Here is a 13,137-nt window from a genome sequence, read left to right as displayed (position 1 = left end):
ATTAAACTGTATTAAAAAATGGCGCTTCTTATGTTGTCATTCCTCTTGTAGCACGCGCAAGTGACGATTCTCTGTCAACCAATCAACGTCCTGCAGTGAGTCTAGCTCCACCTTTTAGTACCGTACCACTGTGCTAGGTACCCCAATGGAAGGGTACCTAAAAAGTGGTACGGTACGGTTCGGCATTTTGGTACCATTCACAACTTTTGATAGTGGAAACGCAAATAAATGCGTACCGTTCCATACCGTACTGTACCGTACCGCTCAGTGGAAACGAGCCATAACAGCATCATTGGATTTGCAACACGAGACACCAAACCCGCTAGATTTAAATAGTCAGCAACAGCCACTGCAGTATATTTTTTCGCACAATTTTTATTAAACAACTTGCTTGGAAAAAGAAATAAACTTGAAAAAAGAAATGGCTGAATCGTGGTGACTGGTCAGTAGACAAGGTGCAGACGTTCATCTCGTTGGTAGCCGAGGAGCGGATCCAGCATTAAATAATATATTTTTTAGCAACTTTAATGAGCAGTCTAAAACCCCACCCACTTTGAAGCAGTACTAAACTGCAGTCGAAAAGCAAACCGAGCCAAAGCGACCAGAGTCAAGCCGTGCCGAGCCGAATCGTACCACGCAATGGAAAAGCAAAGCGAGCCGAGCCGTACCATGCCTAAAGGAGCCGTACCATGTAGTGGAAAAGCGCCATAAGATCACCCATGGTTAATGAAGATTGGCCATTTCCCTTCGTCTGTGTCTTTCTGCCTCTCTTTTTGTCTTTTGTAGTTCAGGACTGATGAATGGTGATGTTTTTTTTTAATCCAGTTCCAAAAATAAGCTGCTCTAGCCGCACGGAAGCATTTTGATTGCTATTTTTTATTTTCTTTTCTCAGGAAGGTGTAGTTCAGTGCAATCACTTGTTAGTAGACTGGGTCGGTCAGGCCTGCTGGACCAAGAACAGTCAGAATTGTGACATGGCCGAAAGCCAAGAGGAACGTTAACTGTTCAGAGAGCGTGAAAAACAAACCTTTTTTTGTTCTGTGTACTGTAGTACAGACACAAGTGCACTTGTCTCTCTGCACAGGTCTTGATCGAGACTCCTCTTGTTGAACATCTTGTTCTTGCTCACTCCCTTACCCTCTCCTTGGCTCACTGTATCTTCCTTTGTCTCTTTCTGTCTGTCCTTTCAGGTTTATATACGACACTGCAGATCAAGAACATTACAGAGAATACAAAGTTATTACAAGATATAATGCTGATCTAGACTAGAGCCAGGGCATGCAGTTCTGTTCCTCAGAAGAACAGAAGAACTCTATTAATTATGTCAAACTTCTATCACACAGCACTTCGCATTGAAAAGTTCAAAGAACAAATGGAAGAGATGTTGATGCGTAGTGTGTAATATCAATGCAACAGTTAATTAAGCCTTTTCTTGTAACAGTTTTTATATGTCATTTACTGTGTGCGTGAATGCGTGAATCTACTCCCGTGTTGTCATTTAACAGACACCCGGTAGCAAGTAACATGATTTAGAAACCGTAATAAACACCAGCAAGATAAAGTACTTTTATGCAAAACCATAGACCTTTATCTACAAATCAAACATAATAATGGGAACATTGAATGATCTTGGAGAGCGTTTAAAGGTGAAGCGTTTAGTAAAGCTGCTCTTTAAGAGTTGATTAGAAAGATTGACATCAAATTATTAAAAGGGACCTATTATGCTCCTTTTTACAAGATGTAATAAGTCCCAGGTGTCCCCAGAATGTGTCTGTGAAGTTTCAGCCCAAAATACCCCACATATCATTTATTATATCAATTTGTAAATGCCATTTTTGAGTGGAAGAAAAAACATGCTGTTTTAGTGCAGGTATCTTTAAATGTGAATGAGCTGCTGCTCCCCGCCCTGCTTTCCAGAAGAGAGCGGAGCCTGTACAGCTTGTGCCTTGGATACTCTGCCAAAAATTAAACATCTTTTTTGGCTTTGATTATGATCTCTATCGCAGTCACTCTCATGTGGCATTGCAGTTTTTCAACATGAAAGTTTATTATCTGCATGCGTTTTAAAGCCATATCAGTCTAAACTTCTGATATATGGTTTTCTGAGCGCGCACATCTGAAGCACGTGCACAGAAAGCTGGATATCAGACAGCGCGTCCCGTGAGTATTAAACAAAGTTCTCTTTCACGTCTTTTTGCGCTTAAACTGTCAAATACATTGTCTGTGAACGTAAACAGCAAGTAAAGAAATCGCATTTGTGTATTAGATCTGTGAAAGTAGCGTAATATAAGTACCTACTGCTATACATGCTATTATATGAATCAAACAACAACAGAAAATCACTCACTGCTCTTTCTTGAATAACTTCAGTAGCTTTAATAAGAATAAATTTCTTACTTGAATGCTGCTCTTAAATGTTCCGGCGAGGGGATAAGCATGGCGGACTGTGTACTGCTCACTGAGGGCGGGGTTTATGGTAATAGGGCAGAGTATGTCAGCCGTTGTGGGTGGGGCCTAAGCAATATGACGTCACATTTCATAAAAACTGAAAACGGCTTATTCTGAGACACTGCTTATGAGTTGTGGGGATTTGAAAAAAGGAGTGGGTGGATTTTTACCATTGTAGGGTGGTTGTGTACACCGCCGACACACATTTATATTCAAACACAATGTAAAAGTGAATTTTGAAAAAGTGAATAGGTCCCCTTTTAATATGTAGGATTTAGTTTTATTTCACAAATTTTTTTTCTGTTGTTTCCTTAGGAGCAGAAAATTTGCCAGCGGTATGATGAGCTGATGACTGAGTGGGAGAAAAAAGTTGAGCGGATGGAGAACAACCCACGCCGTAAAGCTAAAGAGAGCCGTACACGCGAATACTACGAGAGGCAGTTTCCTGAGATCCGCAAACAGCGCGAGCAACAGGAACGCTTCCAGAGGTTAGCCAGCCCCCCCAGCTTCCATGATGACCCAATGAACGCTCTGTCATGCACACACATTCACCATTATTGCTTTTCCCTGACACAGTTGTGCTTTGTCCTGACTCAGCAGTTGGCCAATCAGCATTGAGGATCCTGTGGGTGCTAGGGTCAGAGGTCAGACTGTGTACGTTCCTCGTACAGAGGTTGCAGGTCTTCCCTGAATTACAGGGAACTCAATCTGGAACACCACTAAAGCAGAACTGAAGAATATTTACATACCATTGACCTTGACACAGACGCTGTTGTTTTTGCTGATAGAACAAAAATGTATTTAGCAAAGTAGCCAGTTTATAGATATTCCAGTTTAATAGTGGATAAGACTATTTGGCCATATTGATTTCTTACTTAGATTTTCTTACTTGTTTACCAAAACAAGACTAGAGATGAGAATTAAAGAATGGACTGATTTTGAAGTTAACAATATTACACTGTTAAATATGACCGAAAAGTCAATAATGAGGTAATGTCAAGTGATTTAGTTAGTATGCCCACAACTGCTCTGACTGATTCATTCAGTCAGTGAGTGAGTCATTAGACAATTTTAAACTAATAACTCATGGGTTTAAGACTTTTTGGGTAATTAGTTATAATAGTTATAATAATTAGTTTGATTTACTTACAGTTTTTATTCCAGTTTTATTTCAGTTGGACTAAAGCTTTAAATCGTACCAGTTAAGGGTGGGTGATAAGACCAGAATCTCATTTCTTCATATGAGCAATTTTATTTCATGATAGTTATTTTTATATTATTTTTGTTACTAAAATAGGAACAAATTAACAAACAAAAGACAAATACAGTATAAGAAAGATGCAGATGAAATAAACAGTGCTTTCAGTTTTTTCAGGTACTGTAGATCTATTTAGAAATAGAATTAAAAAAATCTCAGAAATTAAATAATCATGTTAAATAAAACGCTACATAGTCTTTACTGTATGAATGAAATATTCATAGATTTTTATTAAAGCTACAAAAGTTATTCAGTCAAAGTAGTGAAAGCAGTGAGTGAATTATTATTATTTTTTTATTATTATTATTATTATTATTATTATTGATTAACAATGTACTCCAATATAATATAACTGACACACATTGGATTTTCTCCCAATTGTAAATGTTAACTTAAGACCTAATTGCCTGTTTTAGCAGTTTTGTGTGTGTACCACATTCAGTTAGTTTCTGTAATCCTATATGCACAATACTGCAAAATCTGTATTGTTGCCACATAAGTATCGTCATACTGCCCTGCCCCCAGTACCAGTCTAGTTTTTGCAATGTCAGACTAACAGACCTAGATAATGTGATTGTAGCTTGGCTTCGTCCTGCATGTAAACATGTTAACTTGATTACTCTGTGTTGTGCACATGCTCTGAAAGACAGGTGATGCATGGTGTGCATTTGTTGGTGCATATGTAGTATTTTTAGTTTTTTCGCCTTTCTTTCATCATGGATTTATTTGACTTTAAGCACGCCTATTCTTAAAAAAAAAATGCACATTTGAGAACCATTAGTGGAATTTAATGTCATAAATCATTTTGCTATAGCCATTGTAAAAAAAAAAAAAAAATAGATCCACTGAATAAGATTCTTGCTTCTCAAACCCGTCAAGACCCCGTCAAGGTTATTTGTATTACCTAGTTCCGAAACCTGTATTTTCATTGCATTTTTTATTTTTAAAAATGTTGGGCAGAGGAATATGAATCAAATTAGTTTGCTTAGCAGTGCACAGCAGCTATATAGGCGGAAATATTTAATTGGTTTAACATTCTATTAATTGGATACATTACTTCATAGGCATCCTTCTCTGATATATACATTCTGCTCTCTGTTTGCTCTGTTGTCAGTGTTTCTTTCTCACAAGCACTGTACTGTACACGCTGCATGTTATCAGTTGTTGGTATCGGAGCATTTTAATGAGTATGAGTACACAAGCACAGGATCGTGCATCCCTAGTTTTGGCAATTTGTGCCTTTCCCTAAATATTTTTTTCCCCCTCATAAAGGTTGCAGGAAGCAGGTCTATAATTCCGTTCATTCAGATCAAGCCATCCAACTTTACTGAATGCTGCTTGCCTGTCTTGATTGTTTAGACAAGCCAGAGTATGTAGCTATTGTTGCTGGAACAGTTTCTAAACCAAAGAACTTCAGAGCTCCAGAGCTCATGAATAGACCCAGAGGAATCTTGCCAATAGCTGTAACTGCTGCTTCAAAGGCTTTTTGTGGGAGAAGAAACAGGGTGGGACTCTGGTCTGGTAGCTTGCTTGGGAAAGCGCCTTTACATGGTATAGAAACAAAGCCAGGAACAGAGAAATGCTTTCTCTCACCATGCTTCATCCTGCCCGTCTTTAGGGTGGGCCAGAGGGGGACAGGCCTGTCTGCCACCATCGCAAGAAGTGAACACGAGATATCCGAGATCATTGACGGCCTCTCGGAGCAGGAGGTAAACTACTAGTTTAACTATCTTATGTATAACCTGAAATAAACTCTGATCCATATGGAAAAGATGACTGGGGCTTTACCCCAAGTTCAGAAAGTGTTTTAGAGCATCACCCAGATGAGTAGCAGGTAAACGTACACCCCATCCTTTTCCCACACATCAGACTTTATTATTTCCTGTGAGCCACTGAATTGTCACACAACCAGACTATGCAGCATAAAATCTGGTTCACTTGCACATTATTTTGGATAAGATCCTCCCACTTAGACAGGAAACAGAGGAACTTAAATAGGACAGAGACCAACCACAATTTGTTTTGTATTATCTACTGTTTAATGCTAGGGTAGACCATATTTTTCATTAATTTTTTGTTATTGAAAGTGGTTGAAAGTCTTTTCACATCCTGATAGCAATCAATAATTAAAGTGGTCTAAATATAAAAAGTAGATGTATCTATGTGGAAGTCTCAGGACCAAAAGATTGTTCTGAATGCAATAATAGGATGTCCTGCCTGCATGTCAACCTGATGCATACCTACACGCACCCTGCTCGCACAGACATCACGTTATCAGCACGTTCCATTAGGCTATGCAGAGTTGTAGACACATTGCTAGAGTCTCAGAGAGTCTCATTGCAAACAAACAGCAGCCACCTTTCACAGTTCCTCCTGAACCAAAACAACGAGCTTTTGCTGCGTTCACGCCGTGTCATAATTACAAGATGGCAAACAGTGACGTTTTTCTCTGAGCTGTTCTGACTGTGTATTGATGCCAAAATGAATCTGCTGCAGTCAGGTGGTACAAGTCAGAGCTCTCAGAAAAATGTAAAGTTTACAAGATGTAATCACGAGCTCTATGAGGACTGAGCGCTTTTTACAAGTCGTAATGTCGTAATTGTTCATTTCGACACCCTAGCTTTAAGGGTGGGCTTATTTAAAAGAGACTCATTCAAACAATTCAAACATTTGGTGTTGGTCCAATGTACAGAAAGCACCAAAGAAATTAGCAGTAATGTGTGTTTACTTGTGGTCATAATTTCTATTGGTCTAAAAAAGTACTGGTTATTTATTTCACAGACAAATTTAAGAAAACAACGTTGAGTATACAATTGATGAAAATCTTTCTTACTTCTGAAAGATGTTGCAATCGGATAATGTGATTGGAGCTTGTCTTATTGGAGCTTGTGATTATTCGCAAGTCACAAGTTTTGTGTGCAGTGTGCATCAGACGATTAGTAAATGGACCTTGGGTGTGCCGTCGGAGGCTGAGACTACAGTAATTTAAACAAGTGCTGCAGACCCATCCTGGATCTCAACACCTTTTTGTCTCTCTCAGAACAATGAGAAGCAGATGAGGCAGTTGTCAGTCATTCCTCCTATGATGTACGATTCCGAACAGCGGAGAGTGAAGTTTATCAACATGAACGGTCTGATGGATGACCCAATGAAAGTCTACAAATCCCGCCAGTTCATGAATGTCTGGACCGAACATGAGAAGGAAATCTTCAAGGAAAAGTGAGTAACTGTGGCTCATGTTGGCATGTGTGAGTGTGTGTGCTTCATTTTCTCAACTTTGTCTCTTCTGTGGTGCAGGTTTATGCAGCATCCAAAGAACTTCGGGCTGATAGCTTCATATCTGGAGAGAAAGGTGGGTTTTCTTTTTTGTGTGATTCAGTTTAGTATGGTGGATTGCTGTCACACCCAGAACTGGATGATCACCAGTGGATGTTGTAACTGAAGTACTGTTTAACAGCTTTACTGACTCAGATCACACCTTCCCACCTACAGACAGCTTTTTTTGTTGCGTTAATGGTATCTTCTTTTCAAATACTAGCCCAAGTGATGCAGCTGTATTTGTATTTTCTCTCTCCCTGTGTGCAGTGTGTGTCTGATTGTGTGCTGTACTATTATTTGACTAAGAAGAGTCAGAACTATAAAACTCTTGTCAGACGAAATTTTGGAAATCGGAGGAATCGAAGGAATCAGGTATTTAAAAAAAAACTTTTTTTCCTTGTGCACTTTTCTCTCACTCTGAACATGGATATGTATGGATATGTTGCATTAAAAATCACATCTCACATGTACCTTCTGGTTTATCCATCACACTGATGACAGGAATTGAGCTCTTTGCATTGGGATGCTGTATTTCACAAAGTATGCTCTGTTGCACATTTTGCAATACAGGTATTCTCGTCATATAGAACATTTGCATAATGTGCACAGTATGCATACTGTATACTGCAGCTATAGTAAGATTAGTGTGGTAGTATGCTTCTCTGAACATAGCCTTTGTGTTTGAGCAGCCTACTAGGCTTATTGATTATTGTGGCTCAAAATGACTGCATTTGCATCAAATTCTCTCCGAAATCGGGGCACTGTTTGTGTAGTGTTTTGTGGTGGTGTTCAGTGAATACCTATTAATAATTCATTATGTAATTAAAAATATTGTTGATTATTTTTTTTACATGCACTGCTGTTCAGAGGTTTAGGGTCAGTAAGAATCATGGAATAAATGTATCACAGAATCTACAATAATATTAAGTAACACAACATTGATGATAATAATAAGAAATGTTTCTTGAGCAGCAAATCAGCATATTAGAATGATTTCCTCTCATATGTGACACTGAAAATTCAGTGTTGCCTTCACAGGAATAAATAACTTTTAAAATATACAAATGCACCCTTGATAAAAAAATCTTACCAGCCCCAAACTTTTGAACGGTAGTGTATTAGCCAGTGTATCAAAGTAAAGTGTCAATGTTGTCAATACTAACAATTACAAACATGAATCTGTTATTGACAAGTGTTTTGTCATCAAGAATGAGTAGGCTTTACTGATGCTCACTTCACAATTGCATTCACTGAAATACAGCATTTTAGTAGGTAATATTTTTTTTTTGCCCCCTCAAGTTTGTTTTCAGCTATTGTTGCAAGCTATTACGTGGGGATTACTTGAATTTACATTCATTCTTGTGATCATAAACAAGCAGAAGAACTGTTTTGAGATGCATTTTTAGTACACAAGAAGCCCCCTAGTGTTCAGTATGCACTTTTAAAACATCTGCATCTCAGTCTGAGGAAGCCAGTGTGTGTTTTCAAATGGCTCTGTTTTGAATGTGTGTTTTTTTTTCTTGAGAAGGGGTGTGTTTGATTCATGCTTAATGTGAGGTTGTGTGTTTTCTTTTTTATGAGAGGGTGTGTTTTGTGGTTGTTTTTGTACGCTGTTGACGCTGTCTTATAAGAACTCGGACCGTGTGTGTGCGCGCGCGCAGGTTATAGGGCAAAAATGCATCTGTGCTTTGAGAGTCTCTCTCTTGCTCTCTCTGATTTATGGAGGGCTGCACAGCTTTCCAGGAATCTGTTTTATCTGTTTGGCACAGCCGAGAGGCTCCATGCTGCTCTCAGAGACCACAGAGGGAAAGGAGAAGAACATGAGAGTTTCAGACTCCAACTTTAAAGCTGTTTGAGTGCAGTAGCTGCGGCTTCACACTTTCACGTGCATATACTCAAAAAACGTGTTTCAGGAAGGTGAAATCTGCCCATGGCATCCAAACCAGGTTATCTCATTGTGACATGGACAAATTGTTTCAAGCAAACATGAAATTGAAACTTGTGCCATTTACTTTCTTAATCTGTGTTCAAGGTCTTGTTGTATTTGATTCATCAGTTCAGGTTTGAAAAATATCCTAATCATAATCTTTCATCAAAATCAGTTGTTGTTCCTCTGAAAGAAAATTCGGTTTCTCCTGACGTCACCTAGGCAGCACAGGCAATTGGTTAATCAAATTTACCATTTAGGCGTTGTTAAGCTACTGTTGCAAGTAAAATTAACAGATCTTAAAATCTTGCCAACAGTTAATCAAGTCATTTAAATACGATTAAGTCTAATGTAATAAAAGAAACCGTGTCACAATGCTTTCGAGGAAGACCTTGACCTTCAGCCTCCCCTCCATGTCCCAGTCAAAATGTTTGTGTTTGTGGGGAAGGGACTATCTATATTGTGGAAATTAAATGGGTTGTTAATGCAATATTATTTTAACTTTGTAACCAAAGTCATAATTGGGCATTTTACCTGTTTTACATTTGGTTCTGCATATTTGGCCTGTTTCATCACATTCAATGTGATTTTGAAAGAGAAAGACAACTGCAAGAGATGGATAATTTTTTGGTGCATGGTTAATAATGTATGCCATTCCATTTTATGTAGATTTCATCTTGATAAATTCAATATTGACATTTCCAATCATTAAAATGAACAATTACTTTGAACTTGAACAACCTACTTTGAACTTGAATTTAGGCATATAATGACCTGGACTTGATGAAACAAATACTTCAATGGAAGTTAAAGGGACAGTTAATCTAAAAATGAAAATTCTGTAATTTAGTCACCTGTATGTTGCTTTCAACCTGTGACGTCCTTTCTTGTGTGGAATATAAAAGGAGAATTATTTTTTTTGTCCATACTGTGAAGGTCAATGATCACCAAAACATTCTTCAAAATATCTCCTTAAAAGTTCCACAGAAGAAAGTAGGTCAAACAGGTTGGGAACTATGAATGATAGCTTAAAGAATGATAGATTGTGAAACTGAAAAGTTATATTTATTTATCTGGGTATGACAACATGTGGTTCGACCAAAAAAAAAAACCCTTCAAGTTATAATTTTTTTGCTCAGTGAAAAATTGTAATGTCTGATATTTTAGGGTGACATTGATATCACAATGGAGTCTTACTAACTACTATGTTAGGGGTTCGTGGTATTCTTAGTATTCTGCTTTCACAGTGTGAAATACTACGGAGTAGAGACATTGGTATTCTGGTATTGCAATCTGGTCATCTGATTTAATGAACAATATCTCAAAAATGATTCTTCCCCCAAATCCTTACTCGCGTCTCTCTCCTGGTCTGTTTACATGGGGGTGCTTTTAAACTTTCTTTTCTTTCTTTTTCTTTACTTGTAATACCTGATCCTTGACCGTAAGACAATATTAAAGATGCTCAATAGACCAAATGCCATATATTTTTATAACAAAGCATATTATAAAAATAATAGCATATTTGTAAAGGTAGGGTAGGCAATTTCGGAGAGGCTAGCAATATCAAGCTATCTTTGAAAGCATGAGATCCCACCCTCCCTTCAGAGCATCTCCAAAGCCACGCCTCCTTCAAAACACATGACTGCACAAAGCGGCACCTTATGTCTCAAAGCACATAACATTACAATAATAATGAATGTAAACAACTTACAGAGCTCTAGTTGTACCACCTGGCTGCATGATTGGAAGTGAACATGGCTGAACATTTTTTGGTCCTGAGACTTCCAAAGAAGATACATGTACATGTTTTAATATTTAGACCTCTTCTATTATTGATTTGCTATCAGGATGTGAAGAGAGTTTCAACCAGTATTACAAAAAGTGTTTATAAAAAGAAATTGCCTACCCTACCTTTAACGTTTGGTAAATGCTAAGTTAATCCAGCCTCTGCTTGAAGTACAAGTGATATATCTTGAATACTATCGTACATATGAGATTAACTTCCACACGGCCCATCTAACTCTCGGTTAGCCCTCTGTCGCATGTGTGTGTGAGCAGCTGCTGTACGGAATCAGCATTAATTACAGCTATATTTCAGCCTATCTAAACAGCACTGGATAAACAGTGCTGGATAAGAGTGTGTGTAACAGGACTTCTGTGAACACTGCTATCATGCTGATCACAAGCTGAGGCTGCGGGTCATTGAAAGCATGTGTCTTTGAGTCAGGAGTTGAGCTGCAGTAATGAGGAGATGATCTGATCTTTACACACACACGCACACACATACACTCACTCACTGCCTGACTCTTCAGCCATCAGTAGCCCCAGGTGCTTTCAGTGAGCAGGCATATGCGCAGCCTTTTTCGTTTGCATATGTAGCCGTAAGTGTTTCCTGGTGTCTCTTTAGCTGCGTGGGTATATACAGCACAGTTGTAGTTTCCTCTACCACCTGTTGTGATTGTTACGTTTACATTCTGATTAAAAAGAGAGAACAAGCAGGTTCATTTTTTATCTTATCTTTAAAGTGGGTTGTGTGTGTGTTTGTTGGGGGGTGGGGTGGAGTAGAGTCTGGTAACTGAGCTTGTCTGTGTGTGGGTGGAGTCTGTGACCCTTAGAGACCCATAAAAGTGTTTGTCAGTCGAGTTCAGCTTACGTGGAGTTCTGAATGCTGTTCCAAACAAACTTCTGCCCAAGCTTTCTGTTCCTAGAGTCCCCTGAGAATGTTTTAGAGAAAAAGAGGGAGAGAATAAGCCAAAAGAATATGCATAAGCGGGAAGAACAAACTTTTGTTTCTTTTTCTCTTCATTAAACTGGCAGCCCGTGTGTTCTGCCGTCCCTCCAGAGTTTTTTTCGGAGAAAGAGGGAGGGTTGGAGAATGTGTGTGTATGCGAGACACCCCTCCTGAGCTGCGCAGTGGTATGTGCCGTTTGCTCTGACACCAGTGAGAAAGTTGTGGAGCAGCTTGCTGTGCCAATCAAAATCCTGACGGGGCTGGGTTAAGATCGGTCAGTCTCTTCTCCCCTCCACCCCGCGGGGATTACCTGGGCTGACCCTAGCACCCAGATTAGCTAGCGCTCGCACATATTTTTGTGTGTACGTAAGTTGGAGATGCCACTGCTTCTTTAGCAGGCTCAAACAACCCCGTGGCATGCTTTCTCGGAATATGCGCCATTGATCTACCGAGCCGGGTCCCGCAGCTGAGGATCTGATCCAGCGCAACGCCGCTGTCAGACTGCCCGAGGCGCGCTCTCCTGCTCAGCCTGTTCCTGTCACTAACTCTGGCCTTGGCTGCACAGCATTCTGGGATATATAATGGGATGAAAAGGACATTCATGAGGAGCAGATAAACGTAGATGAAGGTATCTTATGAATTAGTGAAGGAAATTGCTGTTTGTGGAGTAGTTTTTGTGTGGTTTTGGATGCTGTTGTGATTGTTTGTGGAGATTGCAGGGCTCTGTACTTTTGCTTAATGGTTAAGCTGTGGTTGAAGTCATAATTTTTATTTATTTATTATATGTAAAAGGACATTTGTTTATTTTGTGTTAATCATTTTATTATTGTTTTTATGTTTAGTATATTATTTCATTTATCTGCACATTGCATGTATAAAAGCTGTGTGCGGTGGTGATTAGCTTGGATATATGCTATTGCCTTGGTGACATCTACAGGACAGGAGGTGTGCTGCTTATACATTTTACCCTAATTTTTCATGCATCTACTAAAGACATAACTAAGCCATAGATTTAAAAATAAATAAATAAATAAATAATAATAAAAAAATAAAAATAAAAATATATATATATATATATCTCTCAAATTTAGGATTGTTGAAGCTCCGTTTTGTCGTCCATGTTATGCTGTTTTTCTTGGCCTAGTCTTCTCTCCCTCCTTTTCTTGGTTGGTTTATTTGAGTTTTTGCAGTAGCTTATCGTCTTTCCTGTTTGTTCGTTTGACTTTGAAAACAATGATACTATTTTTACTGAGCTCTCCATGTGCTACAGTTGCATCTTTCACGACACATTAATTCAGAGTGATGATCAGCCACTGAGTAACTATTCCACTCCTTGCATTTGTCATTGAATTTAGTTTTTTTTGGGGGGGGGGGGATTGAAAAACTTCAAAATAATTAAACTTAAAAATAGTTTGAAGTTTTGTGATCTGCAGCAAATGGAGCAGTACTTATTTG

At 38.7% G+C, this 13,137-nt stretch overlaps 1 protein-coding gene across 1 annotated transcript in view; it reads left to right on the top strand.

The window, feature by feature from the left end:
- Positions 1-13,137, top strand: part of ncor1 (nuclear receptor corepressor 1) — a 115,321-nt gene that overhangs the window by 31,648 nt on the left and 70,536 nt on the right. Inside the window, exons 10-14 of the mRNA XM_084113421.1 lie at positions 2,764-2,936; positions 5,325-5,415; positions 6,747-6,925; positions 7,004-7,058; positions 7,292-7,396. Coding sequence (XP_083969547.1) covers positions 2,764-2,936; positions 5,325-5,415; positions 6,747-6,925; positions 7,004-7,058; positions 7,292-7,396 — 603 coding nt within the window. The remainder of the gene's footprint in view (positions 1-2,763; positions 2,937-5,324; positions 5,416-6,746; positions 6,926-7,003; positions 7,059-7,291; positions 7,397-13,137) is intronic.

This window comes from Abramis brama (assembly GCF_963993115.1).
Source record: "Abramis brama genome assembly, chromosome: 5".
In the NCBI taxonomy this organism is placed as follows: Eukaryota; Metazoa; Chordata; class Actinopteri; order Cypriniformes; family Leuciscidae; genus Abramis; species Abramis brama.
This window is presented reverse-complemented; position numbering and strand designations above follow the sequence as displayed.